The sequence below is a fragment of the Aplidium turbinatum genome, chromosome 8, assembly GCF_918807975.1.
Source record: "Aplidium turbinatum chromosome 8, kaAplTurb1.1, whole genome shotgun sequence".
Taxonomy (NCBI): domain Eukaryota; kingdom Metazoa; phylum Chordata; class Ascidiacea; order Aplousobranchia; family Polyclinidae; genus Aplidium; species Aplidium turbinatum.
The window spans coordinates 22,620,941-22,638,228 of NC_137479.1; the positions used below are offsets into that span (position 1 = coordinate 22,620,941).

At 39.0% G+C, this 17,288-nt stretch overlaps 2 protein-coding genes across 2 annotated transcripts; both read right to left on the reverse strand.

Moving 5' to 3' along the window:
• Nucleotides 1–8,701: 8,701 nt before the first annotated feature.
• LOC145775552 (ATP-dependent DNA helicase DDX31-like) lies at nucleotides 8,702–13,019 on the reverse strand. The gene is made up of 4 exons (XM_082586851.1): nucleotides 10,718–13,019; nucleotides 10,189–10,336; nucleotides 9,834–10,038; nucleotides 8,702–9,616 (listed from the first exon to the last, which is right to left on the reverse strand). The coding sequence occupies exons 1-4, from the start codon at nucleotides 12,354–12,356 to the stop codon at nucleotides 9,413–9,415; spliced, it is 2,196 nt and encodes a 731-aa protein (XP_082442977.1). The 5' UTR covers nucleotides 12,357–13,019; the 3' UTR covers nucleotides 8,702–9,412.
• A 35-nt stretch (nucleotides 13,020–13,054) lies between these two features.
• LOC145775553 (peroxisomal leader peptide-processing protease-like) lies at nucleotides 13,055–14,759 on the reverse strand. Its single transcript, XM_082586852.1, has one exon. It carries the CDS (start codon nucleotides 14,753–14,755, stop codon nucleotides 13,076–13,078), a length of 1,680 nt encoding a protein of 559 aa, XP_082442978.1. The 5' UTR covers nucleotides 14,756–14,759; the 3' UTR covers nucleotides 13,055–13,075.
• Between the last annotated feature and the right edge of the window lie 2,529 nt (nucleotides 14,760–17,288).

The window sequence follows — 17,288 nt, forward strand, 5'->3', positions numbered from 1 at the left end:
CTGCAATCTTGGCAGAACTTCGTGATAGGGTAGATCCCGAATTTAACTCGTTAAAAAATAACTTTGAACAAAAAGAAAGTGAGTTCTCAGATATGTTGGATGCTGACATACATCCTGAGGATAGCGCCTCAAATGTAAGCACTAGGATGTCTAGGACTTCGTCTCGGATAGTGGCACAAATTAACCTGCAGCTAAGACGAGAGGAGCTCCAGATACAAGCTGAGGCCGAAGCGAGAGCTGCTGAGGCTGCCGCGAGAGCTGAGGCCATTCGAGCTGAGGCTGCCGCGAGAGCTGAGGCCGAAGCGAGAGCTGCTGAGGCTGCCGCGAGAGCTGAGGCCATTCGAGCTGAGGCTGCCGCGAGAGCTGAGGCCGAAGCGAGAGCAGCTGAGGCCGCCGCGAGAGCCGAAGCGAGAGCTGCTGAGTTCGCACTCAAAGACGCTCAGTTGAGGGCTGAACAACGTAAAGAGGTAGTTTTAGCTGAATATCGATCAGAGTTGGGCTCCCGGCGTAGCTCTAAGAAGAGCTCTTCTAGGCATTCCAGAAATGAACATTAATCGCAGTTTAATTTACATAACCTTTTCCAAACGCCCGTTCAACCTGTGAGTAGACCAGGGCAATCCACACGTTTTCCAGCTGTTTCAGGAGGTCTCGGGGCCGCGGCTAAGGGTCTTCCGAATGCTGTAGAGCCAAGGTCTGCGAATTACAACCGAACTCCTCCCCCAGAGCGTACAGGTCACGGGGCCGCCATTAGTAGTAATGCTTTGCCCCCTTCACAGTTTTCTGCGCCGCTAGGTTTTGATCGCCCAGCTACACGTAATTTGGGTGGTTGTGAGAGGCGTATTGCGTCTCCTGATTTTAACGTGTGTGAGGATCGTGGTCGGGCTGTGCATGTGACTGAGCCCACTCAGCCCCTTAAGGGATATAGCTTGTCTTCTCCCGCTAAATCGAGTTCTCAACAGCAGGATTGCTTTTTTGAATACCAAAATAGTAGGACGTTTTTCGATAAGGCGGCCTTGATTGGTTACGATGGTAATAATATGCCATTTATCTTCTTTAAAAATCGTGTTACGGCCTTAATGGCAGCTTCGCCCTTTAAGGGGACTTGTTTGACTTTGTTACAAGCAGCTTGTGTTAGAACAGCTGCGCAAACGATTGCTAATTTGGTTTCTGACACCCCTGGTTTGTCAGAGGAAGACAGGATAGAAATGTCGTTAGCTCGCTTGTCCCAGCGTTTTGGGGTTCGTGGAGGTCTTTTTGCAGAACCGGAAATTAGAAAGTATCGCTATGGTAGCAAATTGACTTCGACCTCTTCCAGTGATCTGAAAGAGTTTAAAGATGAATTGTCGCAGTGTTTGCTTTATGCGCAAGCTTATGGTCAGCGTGACAAATTGGAAGGACGTTTTGTTTTGGATTTGGCTAAGCGACTCCCGTTTGACGCTAAGCAGCGTTATCTTGACTTTTTAGGTGATCAGTATGGTGGCACTGATGAGCCTACTTTTCAGAGTTTGTTTGAATTTGTAGTACGGGAGGAAACGCGTAAGTCGACTGATTTTAGCATTATGCTAATGGGCGATTCTGGTGAGTCGCAGCAATTTAAAAAGTTTGGCAAAGGAAAATTGCCTTCATGTCCGGTTAGGCAGACGTCCGTAAAACCCCACGATGATGTGATGTCAGGGAGTTCGCAGTACTCGACTGTTGTTGGCGCACCGCGCGGTGGTGAAGCCAGACGTAAAAACCTACCGGCATGCATTTGTTGTTCGTCACGTGGTCAAGTTGAATATCATTTTTTGTCTAATTGTAAAGAATTTTTGCGCTTGACACCTAAAGATCGGAGAGATGTCATTGTGAAAGCTGGCAAATGCTTGAATTGTTTGCGCCAGCATATGGTTAGGGATTGCGTTCATGCAAATAACTGTCGTAAGTGTGGGCCTAACAACGATAGGAAACACTATTTTCTTCTGCATGATTTTTATGTGACGTCACGTGATTCTCTGGATTCGGTTGGGAAAGATGATGCTCGTGCCAGAGTTCCTGTGCGTAATGTTAAGATTGGAAATGTTAAAGCAGCCTTTAACCGCGTTACTGCTGCTCGTGTTTTGAATCCAATGACTGGCAAATCGAAGTTGGTGTATTGTCAGCATGATCCTGGTTCGCAGTTGACGTTTGTTTCGAGTGACTTGGTGTGTGAACTTGATCTAAAACCGTACGATAAAGCGTCGTTTAAAATGGATACCCTGGCTGGTCAGAAAGCTACTTGTGCTGACCTTGTCAAACTCAACATCCAGTCGTTAGAGACAGATGAACTGTTTTGTGATATAACTTCGGTGGTTAACCCAGCTTAGGCTGATGATGTTAAAACTTTACCGCATAAACAAGATTTAAATGGTTTCCGTCATTTTCATGACGTGAATATGTTTCATTTGAATGATTGTAGTACTGTAGATGTACTGATTGGCAACGACAACGCTTATTTGATGTGGGCAAAAGAAGAACGTGTTGGTGAAAATCGTAGTGAACCGCATGCTTTACTCACTCCTCTCGGTTGGTTGGCTTGTGGTGGTAAGTCACCCTTAGAGGAAAGCGTTGCTAAAGTGTGCAGAGTGCAGACGTCTTCAGAGTCGGATGTCATCTCTGGCTTTCAGCGTAAAATTGAGTCTCGTGATATGGAAATAGCAGACCTGAATAAAGTCATTCAGGATTTGACGTTGCAAAATGAAACCTGTGAATTGTCTCGCAATGATAAGTTGGCTAGAGAACTTGTTGAACCGAATATTGAGTTGAAAGATGGTCGATTTGAGATACCTGTTCCGTTGAAGGAAGATATTGATCTACCTAACAATTTTGTGTTGGCGTCAGATAGAGTTGCTGCTTTAAGGAAGAAAGCTTTAAAACAACCTGAACTTCGTGATTTCCTTACTGACACCATGAAAGATCTTAAATCAAATGGCTATATTGAGCGTACTGGTGAAGCAGGAAATGTCAAGGGATTTGAATGGTATTTACCGTACTTTGTTACGTCACAATTAAAAAAGCGCATTGTTTACGATGGCAAGTCTGAATTCCGAGGAACTTGTGTTAATGATGTAATGTTTTCGGGTCCTGACTTGTTAAACCCTCTGGTAGATGTCTTGGCTAGATTTCGGCTTGGTAGATTTGGTCTCATGGCTGATGTGACTAAATGCTTCTTTCAAAAGAAGTTACCCGAGTTGATAGAATCAGCTGAATTTCACAACGCCCTGAGACAGAGAGAGATAAACTGGGAATTTATACCTCCGTATGCTCCGGCGCAAGGTGGCGCCTGGGAGGCAATGGTTAAACAATTTAAAATTGCATTTTTTCACATTTTGGACTCTTCAATTCGTAAGCCCAAATTTATTGAACTGCTTACGTACACAGGCAGTGCCGTTCGGATCGTGAACGAACGCCCTTTGGTACCTTTGAGTGACGACCCTAGGGATTTTACTGTCATCACCCCTGCCTCACTTTTGACCCCATACTTAGACCCATACTGTGCTGTTGGGCAACCACATGATCGTGACCAATTAAGAAGGGATTATCGGTTCAATTTGTCACTTTCTCAGCAGTTTTGGAGTAAATGGATCGATTTTTACTTGCCAGGTCTTCAGGGCCGGAAAAAATGGCTAAAAATGGCCGAGAATTTGGAGCCTGGTCAACTTGTAGTGGTAGGTTCTCTCCAGGACATTGGTAAACGTGGGAAGTATCAACTTGGGAGGGTGCATGAGGTAGTTCCACAAATTAGGAAAGGGAAGCCTGTGGTTCGTAGAGCTAAAGTTGCCGTCTGCAACTATGATGAGAGTACGGGGAAAGTGAAAGTAGACTATGTGTTGAGGGATATTTCGTGCCTCGCCCTCGTAAAGAACACCTTAGTGTTAGGGTTTGAGCCTGGTTTTGTCTGCGGTGGCCGACACTTGTCTGAGCCCAGAACAGTCGGTTATTATCGCAATCATTGTATATAGCATCATTTTTGCGTGTACCTAATACCTATGGTACCAATTTCATGTATCGTCGTGTTTATTCTTATTGCTGTTCATTCTTTGCATGCCCTTTGTATTTGCGTATTAACTTAAACGTGAGTGATTCAAACAATTTTTGTATCATGTGTTTTTATTCATTGGCTCACAATTGTCGTCAATTCTTTTTTAGTTATGCCATGTCAGACTGTCATAACTAGGGGTCGCTATGTTCCAGACGGTTGTTCGCCTGGTCAAACGTCATGTAGAAACCGTTCGGGTCTACTGAATATTACGTCATGGAAATTCTTAAAACATGAGCCAAAATTGCACCATCGTCCGTAAGACTCTTGTCAAACCTGTTGAAACCGGTTTAAACCTGTTTCAGTTTGAGACCTGTTTGGACATGAAATATTGCGTCACGAACTGCTCTCGTGCCTTTGAGTTATCACAAATTTTTCTGATTCATTCTCGAAGTTGTTTGTTGGAAGTCGGTCGCACATTTAACTGGTTTATTTGGTGCTTGCTAGCTGGACAAATTCTCCGTCTTTTATCCAAGTAATCTGTATCGTAGTGACAGTTTTAGAGGTGTAGGCATTGCATCCCCATTTCGATAGCCGCGGGCTAATTTTACAGAAATACACTGTTTGAAAAGAAGTTCAAGTGTGTGTTTCTTCGGTCATTATATACAGACGAACGGATTCGGGAACTTTATGTTAAAATTTTCCCACGAAGAGATTATGGTTTACCGCTGTGACCAGGTGGTGGCTGACTAGATGACTGCTTATGGTCTTTCGCTACCATCCTGATTGCGCCATAATCTAACCAACAGTTGTACAATGCATTGTTTTGACAATTACATTTTACTCTAATTATATGTTAATATATGGCGCAGTTAAAACAAAATAAATTGACTTGACTTGACTTTGGCCCGCTGTTAGAAAAAGTTGCCGACCCCTGGTTTACACATTGCGTTTTCATAATTGCCTTTCGTGCCAACAGGCAAAATTTTCCATTTTTGGGCCGGATTTGATCAAAAAAATTTACAAATTTGTTGAATTTGCTCTATAGCGCTGTACAAAACGTGGCGATGTAGGCTACACACAAATAAAAAGGCAACAATACACACACACAGTGGCGTACGCAGGATTTTATCAAGGGGGAGGGGGGAGGGCATTGACAGTAGCGTAGCCAGGAAGTTTAAAAGGGGGGTTGACGATACCCAGCGGTGAGGGGTCTGGGGGACCTCCACCAGAAAATTTTGAAAAATTACTTTGAATTTGGTGCATTCTGAGAGCATTTTTAATAAAAATGTGGGTATGAATATTTCTGTAAAATGGTGCTGTCCGGTGGCATAGCAAAAGGATAAGATCATGTTTTCTTCGGCATTTTTCGGAAATAAAGCGAATAAAGTCTCTATGTTTTCTTGTTGCTAATTCTTGACTGAGATGTTTGAATGTTTGGTATTGGCAAAACTCGCTTTTTTAATGCAGTTTTGTTTAAAATTAGGCAATTTTTTTTAGATTGAAAGCATCATTTTTAAGCATAAAAAAACTGAAAGCATCATTCTCAATATCGTGACGTCACACGCGTGCTAAAAGGGGAGTTGTAACCTCCAAACCCCCCCCCCCCCCCTGGCTACGCCACTGACCATTGATATCCCAGACGTCTTCATGATATCCCAGTATGGTTTTAGTTTAGACTTTATCCATTTCTTTTTCACTATAATAGGCTTACAGATAGACCTACCATACGTCTGTCCCGGTTAGCAAAATGTCCCGGAATTTTACTTTAGTAAAATTTTCAAAATTAACTCCAACCTGATGCAAAATTATGAAATAATTCCGTCCCAAAAGGCTTAACTTTGCTTTAACTCGGGGCTTATTTTGATATCTTAATTTTTTTAGCTTATTAGGTTGAGTAAAATATCGCGCATAGCTTGAGAAATCCTTTAGTTAGGGAATAATGAGTGACGTTTATTGCGTCATTATTCTATTGACTTCAATGAAACGATGAAGCCAATGGTTTCTGAATGCATCCACCTATAAATGTTTGATTTCTGAGTTAGTTAGTGTTATTTCTTTGTTCTCTTTGTTCTCAGTGTTTGTTCTTTTTTTTCTTATAAATGTCTGATTTGTGACTTAGTGTTGCTTAAATTAACATGTATTTTCCTTTAAATAAAGTAATAAAAATTTTTATTCAATCTAAGTAGAATACTTTATTATGCAATATTAAAGCTTATAAATATAAACATGGAATAAAAATTTGCCAAGCTCAGGCCTTCGGCCTTTCGTCCAGTTATTTCATTCATAATTTTGAGTTTCACGGATTATGCCCAAGAATTTATGGTAAGTTTACTTACAGAACACTATGCAACATTGGCATACCTGGGGTGGGGTAGGTGGATTGGGCCATTAATTTCGTATTGGCTTAGTCTATAAAACAACATTGTTAATTGCTTTGACAGTGCAATCCAAAACATATTAAATGCCTTAATCTACGTTGTTAACTACTAAAACATTTTTAAGGGGGGGGGGCATGGCCCAATGCCCCCCCCCCTGCGTACGCTAGTGCACACACAGTTGTAATACCACCTGGAAGTAAAAAAATGGTGCATCATACAGTACGTGCATATGTAATGATATCACTGTTCTAACCATAGAGAGCATAGAGAATAATTATATTGATTGATAGAATGCTCCACCAGTCACACGCAACCACACCCACACGTGCTGCACATCCGTAGTGGACTCAACAGAAAAGTTTGAAGATTGGATTTCATCATTGAGTTATCAAAGATAATAATCAAACTGCTGTGTATCAAATGAGTGAAGATCTTTTTTTGGAACTCCTTCTCTGATTTGCTGTTTTTGCTACCTTTTCAAAGAAATTTGGCTTTCAAAAGTGGGTGAGCAGGCCCACCCAGAAAATAAAGTAGGTGAGCCCAGGCCCACGAGGCCCATGTGGTTTCTCCATCCCTGCCTCCATGTATCGTTGGCGACATAGCTCGTCGTGAAAAGAAATTTTATTTTCCATGCGGCGTTAGTCCATAAAATATTTAAAAATGCATTGTGTTCAGAATATCATTTATCCTAATTTGCGACTCATTGGCTGTTAGCCTATTTGTTTCTGGAGCAAAATCTAACCTGTGAAATGTATAGAATGTTTCATATCTAGGCATTTTAATTTAAAAGTATCTTCATTAACGTACCTGCACCGAAATAGGTCCGTTAATGCACGATCTCGCTTACATGTTGCCTGCACAATTTATATCAACTGACAACTATCCTACTGCACAACTTACGCCAACCATTGCTCAACTTGCCCCAACCATTGCACAACTTACCCCAAAAAATTTTGATAGGGTAAGTTGAACAATGCGCATATTAGGCGTAATATTAAAAAATATATAAATAGTAAGGTGATGAAACTTAATGGAAGATGCATTTCCCCAAGAAAACTTTTTTTGCGAAAACAGCTAGAGTAAAAAGGTGCTCATCTTACCCCACCCTCCAACGGTGGCCAAGGCGCATCATAGGCTACACCTAAGTGGTAAGCTACTGAATTTAATGAATCCATTGTGTAAACTACTTTTACAAAAAGTGCAAATCATGTGGTGAAACAGGCTACTTTTGTAATAAAATTTCAGACATAAAATTATGCTACTTCGAATCTGTTTCGGATCCGAGATATCTAGAAATTTTAGATCCGAATCTTAAAAATTTAAAAACAAGATCGGATCAGGATCCGCACACCTCTGCTACACTGGTGGTCGACTCCCGACTGGTTAGACACGATTGGATACACATCTTAACCAGTGTGGCTTTGTTAACTTTTCCCTTTTGTTGCTATGTATATTCTGTCAGCAAAGTAATATGTTGTCGGAAACTTGATTAATCTCTGCTTGGATTTTGGAATTTTGTGTTTAGGCCTACGTTATCTTTAATATGTTTTTTTTGGCGCATTTGTTGAAGCGCGGGAACGTTTTATTTTTTTGCTTGTATTTTAAATGGCAAAATCGTCATTTCCGTAGGGTAGCTATTGACTAGCAATTGACAATATGGTCGTCTCGTTGTCTCCCTGTCGGTATGGGAACTTGTGTAACTTTTGCATTGTGTATATTACTTGCATATTTCAAACATGTACCTATGTTCCTGACAAATAAAACATTGATTGGTTGAAAAGTTTCTTTTGCATTCTGACTAATTTAATATTTTATAATTGAAAATGACCACGACTGCATAACCTAATTAGGCTAGTTATGCACTATGCAGCCTTCAATCTGAACACCTTTGTCTTGAGTGAAATGCATAGCCTAGTGTGCGACTTCTTTTTTTCTATCTTAAAACACTAAGACTGAAACAGGCCGTATTTTGTTGACTTGACTCTGCTTATGATTGCGCTTGACATCGAGTAGGTGAGCTCATAACATAACCAGGGGGCATTTGGTCACGTGCATGACGGTTGAGGATAATTTGAGGCCAGAATCAATGAGATCCTAGCGCCCTAAATGAAGACATTTTCACCCACAAGAATATGAGGTGGTTTCTTTGGGCCCCTAACATCATCCGGGGCCGAGTCCAAAAATACAGCCTGGACCCTAATGTCAACTCTACTGGTCACATGTTCTTCCAAAAATAATGAAAAAAGTATGTAATTTTTTGCGCTTTTACAATTTTTGTCACCACCAGCGGCACTGGACATGCGTGTTTTTATCAGTAGATTTTCATAATTCTTTCTTAGGCAAGCAAACCTGTATTTATTTGCGGCCAGCAATCGAATCACCGAGACAACATTTATCAACCTCCACCGAGTGGTTTAACCAATGCTGCTGCAGTATAACAATACCATTCATTGGTATTAAGACATTGTCGTCTCTCCATCTCCAAACTAGTGATTTTTCTGCCATTTGCCAACACAGGCCGACAATCGAGGATTAATTACAATACTTATTACTACAAACAAGCACCCCCCTCGGAGTGCCGTATTTGAAACAAATTTTCATAGGGATAAAGAATATCAATTAGGATTTCTTAATTGATAACATATATCTTCCTGAACAATAAATTAAAAGATCGAGCAGCAGTGGCTCAACTCTCAGCATGTGAAGTTCGGTAAAGACAACTTTTGGTCCAGAGCAATCTGGTAAACAGCACAGTTTACTATAACCACGTCATTCCAAAAACGAGCAGAAACGTCAAATTGCTACCGACGGTACCAACAACTTTGTAACAATTGCTACCGATAGTTCTTTCTTTTTTACTTAAAACCCTGATGAAAAAAAAAACGATAAAGCCCAACAATATAACTTTATCAAGATAAAAACAGGCATTTTATCGATAAAAAAAATTTCATCTAGCTTTCTATGCACTGTAGAAGCGAAGACCAGAATTGACAAATAAACTTCCCATCGGTTACCGTGTTCATACAAACACTTCAAATTAATCAAGCTTGGGTTTTTTGCTTAAAGCAACACCGCTGCTGAATTCAGATAATAAGTCGAACTTCGTGAGAATAGAGTTCTTGCGTTTTAAATTGCCGCTTTTGATACTATTCTTTTTCGATGTAGGAGTTGTGTCATTCTTGTGCTTATATGAGCGTCCGACATTCCATTTGAACCCCAAGACGACTTCAGTTGGTGCTTCCTGTGAAACAAAAAATCAATAAGGTTAAATTCAGTTCATTATAAAAACTAAACCTAAAAAGTCTTGGTGTGATGGAATTCACTTATTGGTGAGTTTATAAATTAGCGCAAAATGCAATATTGGTGCAATGTTACTGGAATGTTTGGCGTGCTTTAATCTTATGCACACTGTGCACAGTGCAGTTCAATAAACTAGTATAATATAGAACAACTTGTACCTGAAGTGCAAAACTTTTTGCCACGTGACCCAAATGCAAATTTCTAACGTGAAACACACTTTTCAAAGCGCTAGGGTAGGTAGCGTATGCTCGAACAAACGCTATAAAAGCTTTTTTGGCGTTTTCCTTCAGAGTTCGTCGGCAAGAAACAAATTCCTCCAGTTCTCTGTGCACCTTTGACGCGGCTTCTTTAGCTTCTTGCATCCTGTGTAAACAAGTTCATATCAATAAGCCATCAGACGGAAACATTTCAAATAGAGCTTTGGGGGAATCAAGCCTGTGAAAACAGTCATAAACAAAGTTTTCCTAATGTGCTTTTTCAGTTTATTTGCTAGTTAAAAGCAGTAAAATTTACCTTGCAAAAAACTGCATTTTCTTCTGTTTTTCTCCCAACACATCAGATATAACCGTTTCGAACTTGAGTTCGTTGACAGAAATATCAAATGTTGTTAGCAACTGAATGTATGGCACTTCTGCTGGAGTAAGAAAGAGTAGTGCATTTCCTGTTCAGATAAAAATAACATTAAGCTCGCACTCAATTCACAACAATAAAGACTAGTAAGTTGATTACTGTCTCTCCAAATGTAATGTAAAATGATGATAAAGCAAATCAATTGAGGTTTCAGCAGCCGAAACACACCTTGTTCGAGTGATACTTTGTGCTCAACTTAACCACGCGCAGCATCATCATTACGAGACTGTTCTTATTACCACCAGTGGTCCGAAAGAAATTTAGTGTCAATTTACATACGGTAATAAGTGCTACAAACTAACCCTGCCATTTTGTTATCAAAGTTAGGACTGCTACCTAAGGAAAATTTACACTCAGCGGTCAACAAGGGCCATTTAATATTACACAAATAAAGATAGATAAATTATTATACCTTCATGGCCAGCTCTTGCAGTTCTACCGACCCGGTGGATATATTCTACTGGACTACCAGGGCTTGTATATTGAACAACCCAATGCACATTCGGTATATCCAGACCTCTTGCTGCCACATCAGTACAGAAGATAACTCCTGACTTTACCTTACGAAACTTTTGTATCGTTGTCGTTCGTTCTTGCTGCGTCATTCCACCGTGCAGCTGAAAGGTGGAAATCTGAGTCTTTTCAGGATTGTAATCTTGAACTTGAAATTTGGTGAACAGGTCATGATGGAAACTAACGGAATCCCGACACGACAAAAACACTAGTATTTTATTCTGTTCTTTTGTAATACAGTGCGTGTTGATGAATGCAAGCAATGTTACCAAACGAAGTTTGCTGGGCACCACAACGACATGCTGACTTAATTTGCTTGGCAAAGAAGCTTTTGCAAGTCGAAGACCAGTCAAAGGATCGACAAAAGAAGGCTCCGACTTTTGCTTTGACTCTGGATTTACTTCAACGCGAACAGGGTCTTTTAAACTTAACTCAACTAACTTTTCAACTCCTTTTGTTAACGTGGCAGATAATAAAGCAACTTGAGGTTTAAACTTCGACTTTTCTTTTATGGCAGTCAAGATTTCGTTAATAGCCTTTTGAAAGCCCATATCCAATAACCGATCTGCTTCATCAAAGACCAGCCATTGAATGTTCTCTAACGACAGACAAGTGGTGTGCTGCAAGTGATCGATGAATCGCCCAGGGGTGGACACAATGATGTTAACTCCTTTGCGAATTCTAGCTTTTTCCGATTTTCTCTTTTGTCCACCGATGATACAAGTTGCCACAATTCGACGCACAGGCAGAGTTAAACGCTGGAAGACCTCATAACACTGCAGTGCGAGTTCTCTTGTTGGCACGAATACAAGAGCTACCGGACCACTGGTCCTTGTAACAGGAGGGACCATATTAAAAATACCTTGAACTACAGGCAATGCATACGTTAGGGTCTTTCCTGAACCTGTTTCAGACATGATGAGAGCATCTTTTTTGCTAAGAAGTACTGGTAAAGCTTGAGATTGAACTTCTGTCAAGGTGGTTAGATTCATCTTATCCTTAATGTAAGCTTTCAGGGAAATATCAATGTTCAAATCAGAAAAGAGATTAGTGGTCTCATACATTGTCGGGACAGACTGGGTTTCTACCGGAAGACATTCGACAGATGGAATTGAAGGATTGCCTGCAAACAAAGAACTTTTTAATCTGTGGCGGGCCGGTTCCTTTTGTGGTTTTTTATAGTTCTTTTTAGTTTTTCCTTCTTTAGATAAAACTCTTTTCATACTTGTTTCACTAGACTTTAAACGAGCTTGCTGTGGCTTATTAGAAACAGGAGATTGCACTTTTGGAGGTGATGTTCGTTCCAACAACTCCATCTTCATTTCAAATTGTCTTTTATAATGTAACGTTTCTTTCTGTTTTCTTCTAGCTTTGATTCTCTTCCGTTGATCACGGATATGTCCAAGAGCATTTCGTTTAACTTTGGGTTCAAAATTACCTTCTGAATTAAGGTTTAGCGTCAATTCACTTGTCATAATGAAAACAGTGCAGCAGTGCCTATCTATAAAAATTAGAAGATAATCAACAACAAAAAACATTGCATAATAATTTAATTAATAAAATTCTACTACAATAGGCTATCAGTGAACACAAGAGAACAAAAAACACAATTAGAAGCAAAGTAAGCAAAGAAACTATCACAAACTTAAACTATTTAACATCTAAATCTCTGTTACGACAATTTACTATTGCAAACTATATAGATGCAACAAAATTAATTTTGAAACAGCTTTATGGAAAAAAACACAGGAACATATTATTAGAGCAAGCATTACGCGTATGGAATGCCAAGTACAGGTTTTTGGAATGATTGTTTACAACATAATTTGCAGCAGTATATACGGTACATTTGTTCTTAAGGATAGGGATAGAGGATTCTTTCCACAGCACTATTTGATGAAGACATGCATTCGACAATAGACATCAATGTACCGACTAGGCGACTACCATATATTCTTCGTCAGAATCCAAACACTAATTTCACACGATCAAATAGAAGAGAAAGTAACAGCATAAAGGCACCAAAACAGACGTTATTGCAATGTAAATGATCATACATTTCAAATTACCAGGCCTCTAAAATAATTTGGTATATAAATTTGCTGCATTCTTATTTATCAAATCCCAATAGTAACAGCAAACTATAATAAAAATATTTGTAAAAATCCATGATGTTCCAACAACCCACGACCCATACCTTGCTTCAATTCAGGAATTGTGTGAAAATAATGATAGTTTCTGTGTTGGGAAATTACACCTACAATTTTGATGTAGAAGTAGCATGGGTTGCTTTGTTATTGTTCAAAAGCCAAGACTTTTCCAGTTGAGAATCAGCAGATAAAATATCAAGGGACTGGAAGCTATTAGGCTTGCCAAGAATAAAAAGCAAAATACATGGCATAAATATGGCACATGGCAAAATAAAGTTAATTTGAGGGTATACAACAAATTTCTCATGCTCATAATACAGCTTCACATTATTAACAATAACACCATAAAACACACTGCTTCCTGTGCTAAAGAGACCACCTCCGCTTGCTCCATCAAGTACAATGCAATTAGAATGAATAAGAAGTGGTAATGGAGACTTGTTTAGGCTTGAATGATGGTAAACTATGTTTGATATAACACCAGCAGTCACAGTGGGAGAAAGGTCACTACTTTCAAATAAACAATGTCCCTTTGTAAACACATCATCACCTTTTCTGTATTCACTGGAAAAATTGAGAAGAAAAATGTCAGGTGCAACAGAATGCATATACTTGCCAATGTAAGCATGTACCAATGAAGCGTCAGAATTAGTGCATGCAATCTCAACCAGAGCAAAATCAAGCCAAGATTGGTTTGATGCATACACAACTTTTCCAGGCATGCACAAACGGCTTCTAGACCCATAGCTTAGTCTTGCTTCCAATGTCTTATTCAAAGAAAACTCAACAACATGGCGACAAGTTGCTACATAAATTTTTGCTGGCTTAGTGTTTATTGCAACAACCACCCCAGAACCCCAGCCTTTTGTATTATGTAATGACACAGTTGCAATTTCTTGAAAACGATCTGGTTTGCTAGTTTTTGTTGAGTAACTTGTAGTTTTTCTAAAGACATTCAGCTGAGTGTTGGTTAAGTTTTTGTTAACTTTAAAGCAGTGGATATGAAACGACCTTTTTATTTCTTCAATGGAGCAAACAATATTAAGACCAGATAGTTGATGACTGCTTAACTCTACACAACATAACACAACACCAATCAAATTCAATTCTCCAGCATAGACTGGACAGCCTTCAGCTCCAGGCAGACAACAAGCATCAATGAGAATGACAGCTTTTTCAAAAATATTGCAAATGATGCCTTTGCTTATACAACCTTTAAAAACTTGAAGACCTGATTCATTGAAAGGGAATGAGCTAGTCCATATAGCCATGCCTCGATATGGTTTTACGCCTAGTTGACTATCTTTGCTGCCACAGAAGTCATTTTTCCATGCATTAGTGTCAAATTTTACCTTTTCATTGAATGAAAATATGACAAACCATGATAAAAGTGTTTCATCACCATGTAAATGACAGCAAGGTCGCTTGGCATCTTCTGTAGATTCGTTACCTCGAGCAATAGCAGGAGCACAATAAATACGTGTCAGTTCACTTTCAAGTTTTTCACTCTGCCAAACAACTGAAGGTCTTACCAAAAACTGTCTATGTTCCAATGAGGACTGTTTTAGTATGATAGATACATTGGTACTCAGCAGATAAGCAGACATGTCATTAAATGAACATTTGTACAGCTTTTTCAAATCTTTGCACAGTAATCCGTTTGCAAGTGGAGCCAATGTTGTTAGAACAAAATACTCATTATGGTTCTCTATAATGCATCCACTCCAGCTCCATTTGTTATTATTAGTGAATTCTGTGTTAATCGAACAAGAGTGGCACAAACGCATTATTAAAAATAAACGTGCTGCAGAAACAATATATATTATATATATAATATTATGCAAAGACAATGAAAGCACAGTAGTACAGGACTACAGGTATCAGAAAATAAATAAAATGAACAAGATTCCACAGAAAATTTATACAGTAAAGTAATATTGTGGTACCGTACCTTGAAAGTTTTAACTCATAGTTTGCTTTAAATTAACACAGTAAAACATGATTTCAATTTTAAAGTCTCAGTAGGTGCTGTACATTCTCTTTAGTTTATTATATTCATAACAATATAGGCTGTATAAATATTTACAAAGTGGTTATATTTACCCACTGGTTGCCATGGTTGTGATTAATGAGCATTTTTGTGGCAGGTGCTGCCAAGGTCAGGGTTTTGTTCTTTGCTCAGGATGTATCAAACATTCGTAAATCACAAGCTTTTATCTTTAACGGCTCTAAACATTTTTTAACTTAGGGCAGGATTTTTTATCTGGCAACAGTAGTGTGGTAAATATACCTATGTCCATATATTTATTTGGAATATTAGTTTTGCAAACTTACACGGCAGCAAATGAATTCAGATTATAATGAAACTCTTCAATTATCAAAACTTTAATTAACAATAGACGAAACCAAGAAAGACCAGTACAAATTTTCCTGTGATAAGTTTGATCTCTAACAAAGCACAGCCGGGAAGAATTGGCCAATTGGCTGAATATCGCTAATTAAGGCCACGCTTCTTTTGCATTTAACATGTTAAACAAATTATTATTATTAGCTGGCTTTGAAACTGGTGCCACAGGCTTTGAAACGGGTGCCATAGGCGTAGCCAGGGGGGGGCGAAAGGGCCATGGCCCCGCGAAATTTTCAAAGTTTGGATTCCGAAGTTGAACCCTTTGTTGAAAATATAATATAATTTGTATAAATTTATATTGTTTTTCAAGACATCTGGCTATTAACAACCCCCACAACTTGTTTTAGACACACAGAAAGACACCAATAAATTTTTCAAATCGTAATTTGCGCAAACTTTACGCGATTTACGCTTTTTTTAACTAATCTGTGAAAGCAATTTCAGAATCGCTTACTCTGTTGGTTTTTTTTGTAGTTTTTGTGTAGCTAAGTTTTTTTGTGAACTCTAATTTTAACCGCAATTTTTGCCCGTCTGTGTGTAAGAGCTACCATTAATGAGTTAATTGGGGAAGATGAAGACAGCCTCTACGTGGCCTTCCCTACAAGCAGTGATGTACGCGCATACAAAAAATATTGACGCCGTCAGCGCATACGCAAACGTTCGAAAAACTATACGCCGCATGCGTCAACGCAACTTGTAAAAAAAGTTGGCGGCGTCAGCGTTAGCGCATACTCTAGCGCAAACTCATTTTGTTTGCTAGGTGCCAAACATTCACACGGTATAAACCACTCGAAACAACACACTTTTCAAGCCACTTCGCGATTTCTCGTTACAAGAAATTATCTTTTTGGCCGGAAGGCACATCTGGCATTGAAAATATAAGTTTTTGCCTTTCGAAAAAGAGAGCTTAAAATACTTTTCCATGTAGGGCCATGGATTTGTATTATCATGCTCCATTTCACTTGGAGATTAATATTACCGTAATTTATTCCCTGAATACAATAGTGTAGTGTAAGAAACTGTACCATATGCCTATCAAGAAAATTCTAGTATTATACTAACTGTCGCTCCTAGTAATATACTAACTGTCGCTCCCTGAAAATCCATTATAAAAAAAACTATTTTTAAAATGATTCCGTTTGAATAAGACTAATGTTGCTTTTAATGCCATAATTCTCTCAGTAAGCTCTATGCTTTTTTTTGATAAGATTTTTAAAAAGTGGGTTAATGGAAGACAAAACTGCCAGACACAAGCAAGTTTAGATTCTGAACTGCACAACTCTTTGTTATTAGCATTCAGGGATAGTTAGCATTACTAGTGTTATTAGCAGTAGGCTACTCAAAAGCCTCTCACAATTGGCCCCTGGATGCATGTTTTGCTAAACTACTCATCAAGTTACAAAACATATATAATTACATACTTACGCATCAGAATGTATAAATTGTCAAGTAAAAATTACCTTAGCTTGATAGCCTACTGTATGTAGGCCTACACATTACTACGCTACATAGCCTACAACAAGAATAACCGGAAAAGGCAAAGTAATGTACTACATATAACATACAGAGTAGCCTACATCATGCAAGCAATCACGGTCGGAGACCAAATATTTGAGTTTGTTTAGATACATAGGCTGCACTGCTCATTGCCTGAGAAGTTTCTGATTTGCCCCAAAATGCAAGACTTAACTAATATAAATTAAAGTGCTCACAATTGCTTACAAACGCCTTCAACACTGCTTGACTAAAAAAACTTCACACTACGAAGCCAAGTCATTGTTTACATTTTGCATGGAGCGACATTACCAACCTACCTACTTGCTTGTTTACATTACATTCCTGTTCTGACCCGTAATTTACTAAGTAATTTCGCAGTAGCCCTAAGTTGTTTTAACTAATTCTTTCTTTTTTTC

Excerpts from the sequence above, each read along its gene's own strand:
- LOC145775553 (XM_082586852.1), bottom strand. The coding sequence starts at position 14,755 with ATGCGTTTGTGCCACTCTTGTTCGATTAACACAGAATTCACTAATAAT.
- LOC145775552 (XM_082586851.1), bottom strand. The coding sequence starts at position 12,356 with ATGTTTTTTGTTGTTGATTATCTTCTAATTTTTATAGATAGGCACTGC. Across the intron at positions 10,337-10,717 it reads TGCAAGAGCTGGCCATGAAG|GAAATGCACTACTCTTTCTT; the intron begins GTATAATAATTT and ends TTATCTGAACAG. Across the intron at positions 9,617-9,833 it reads CAAAAAGTTTTGCACTTCAG|GAAGCACCAACTGAAGTCGT; the intron begins GTACAAGTTGTT and ends TTTGTTTCACAG.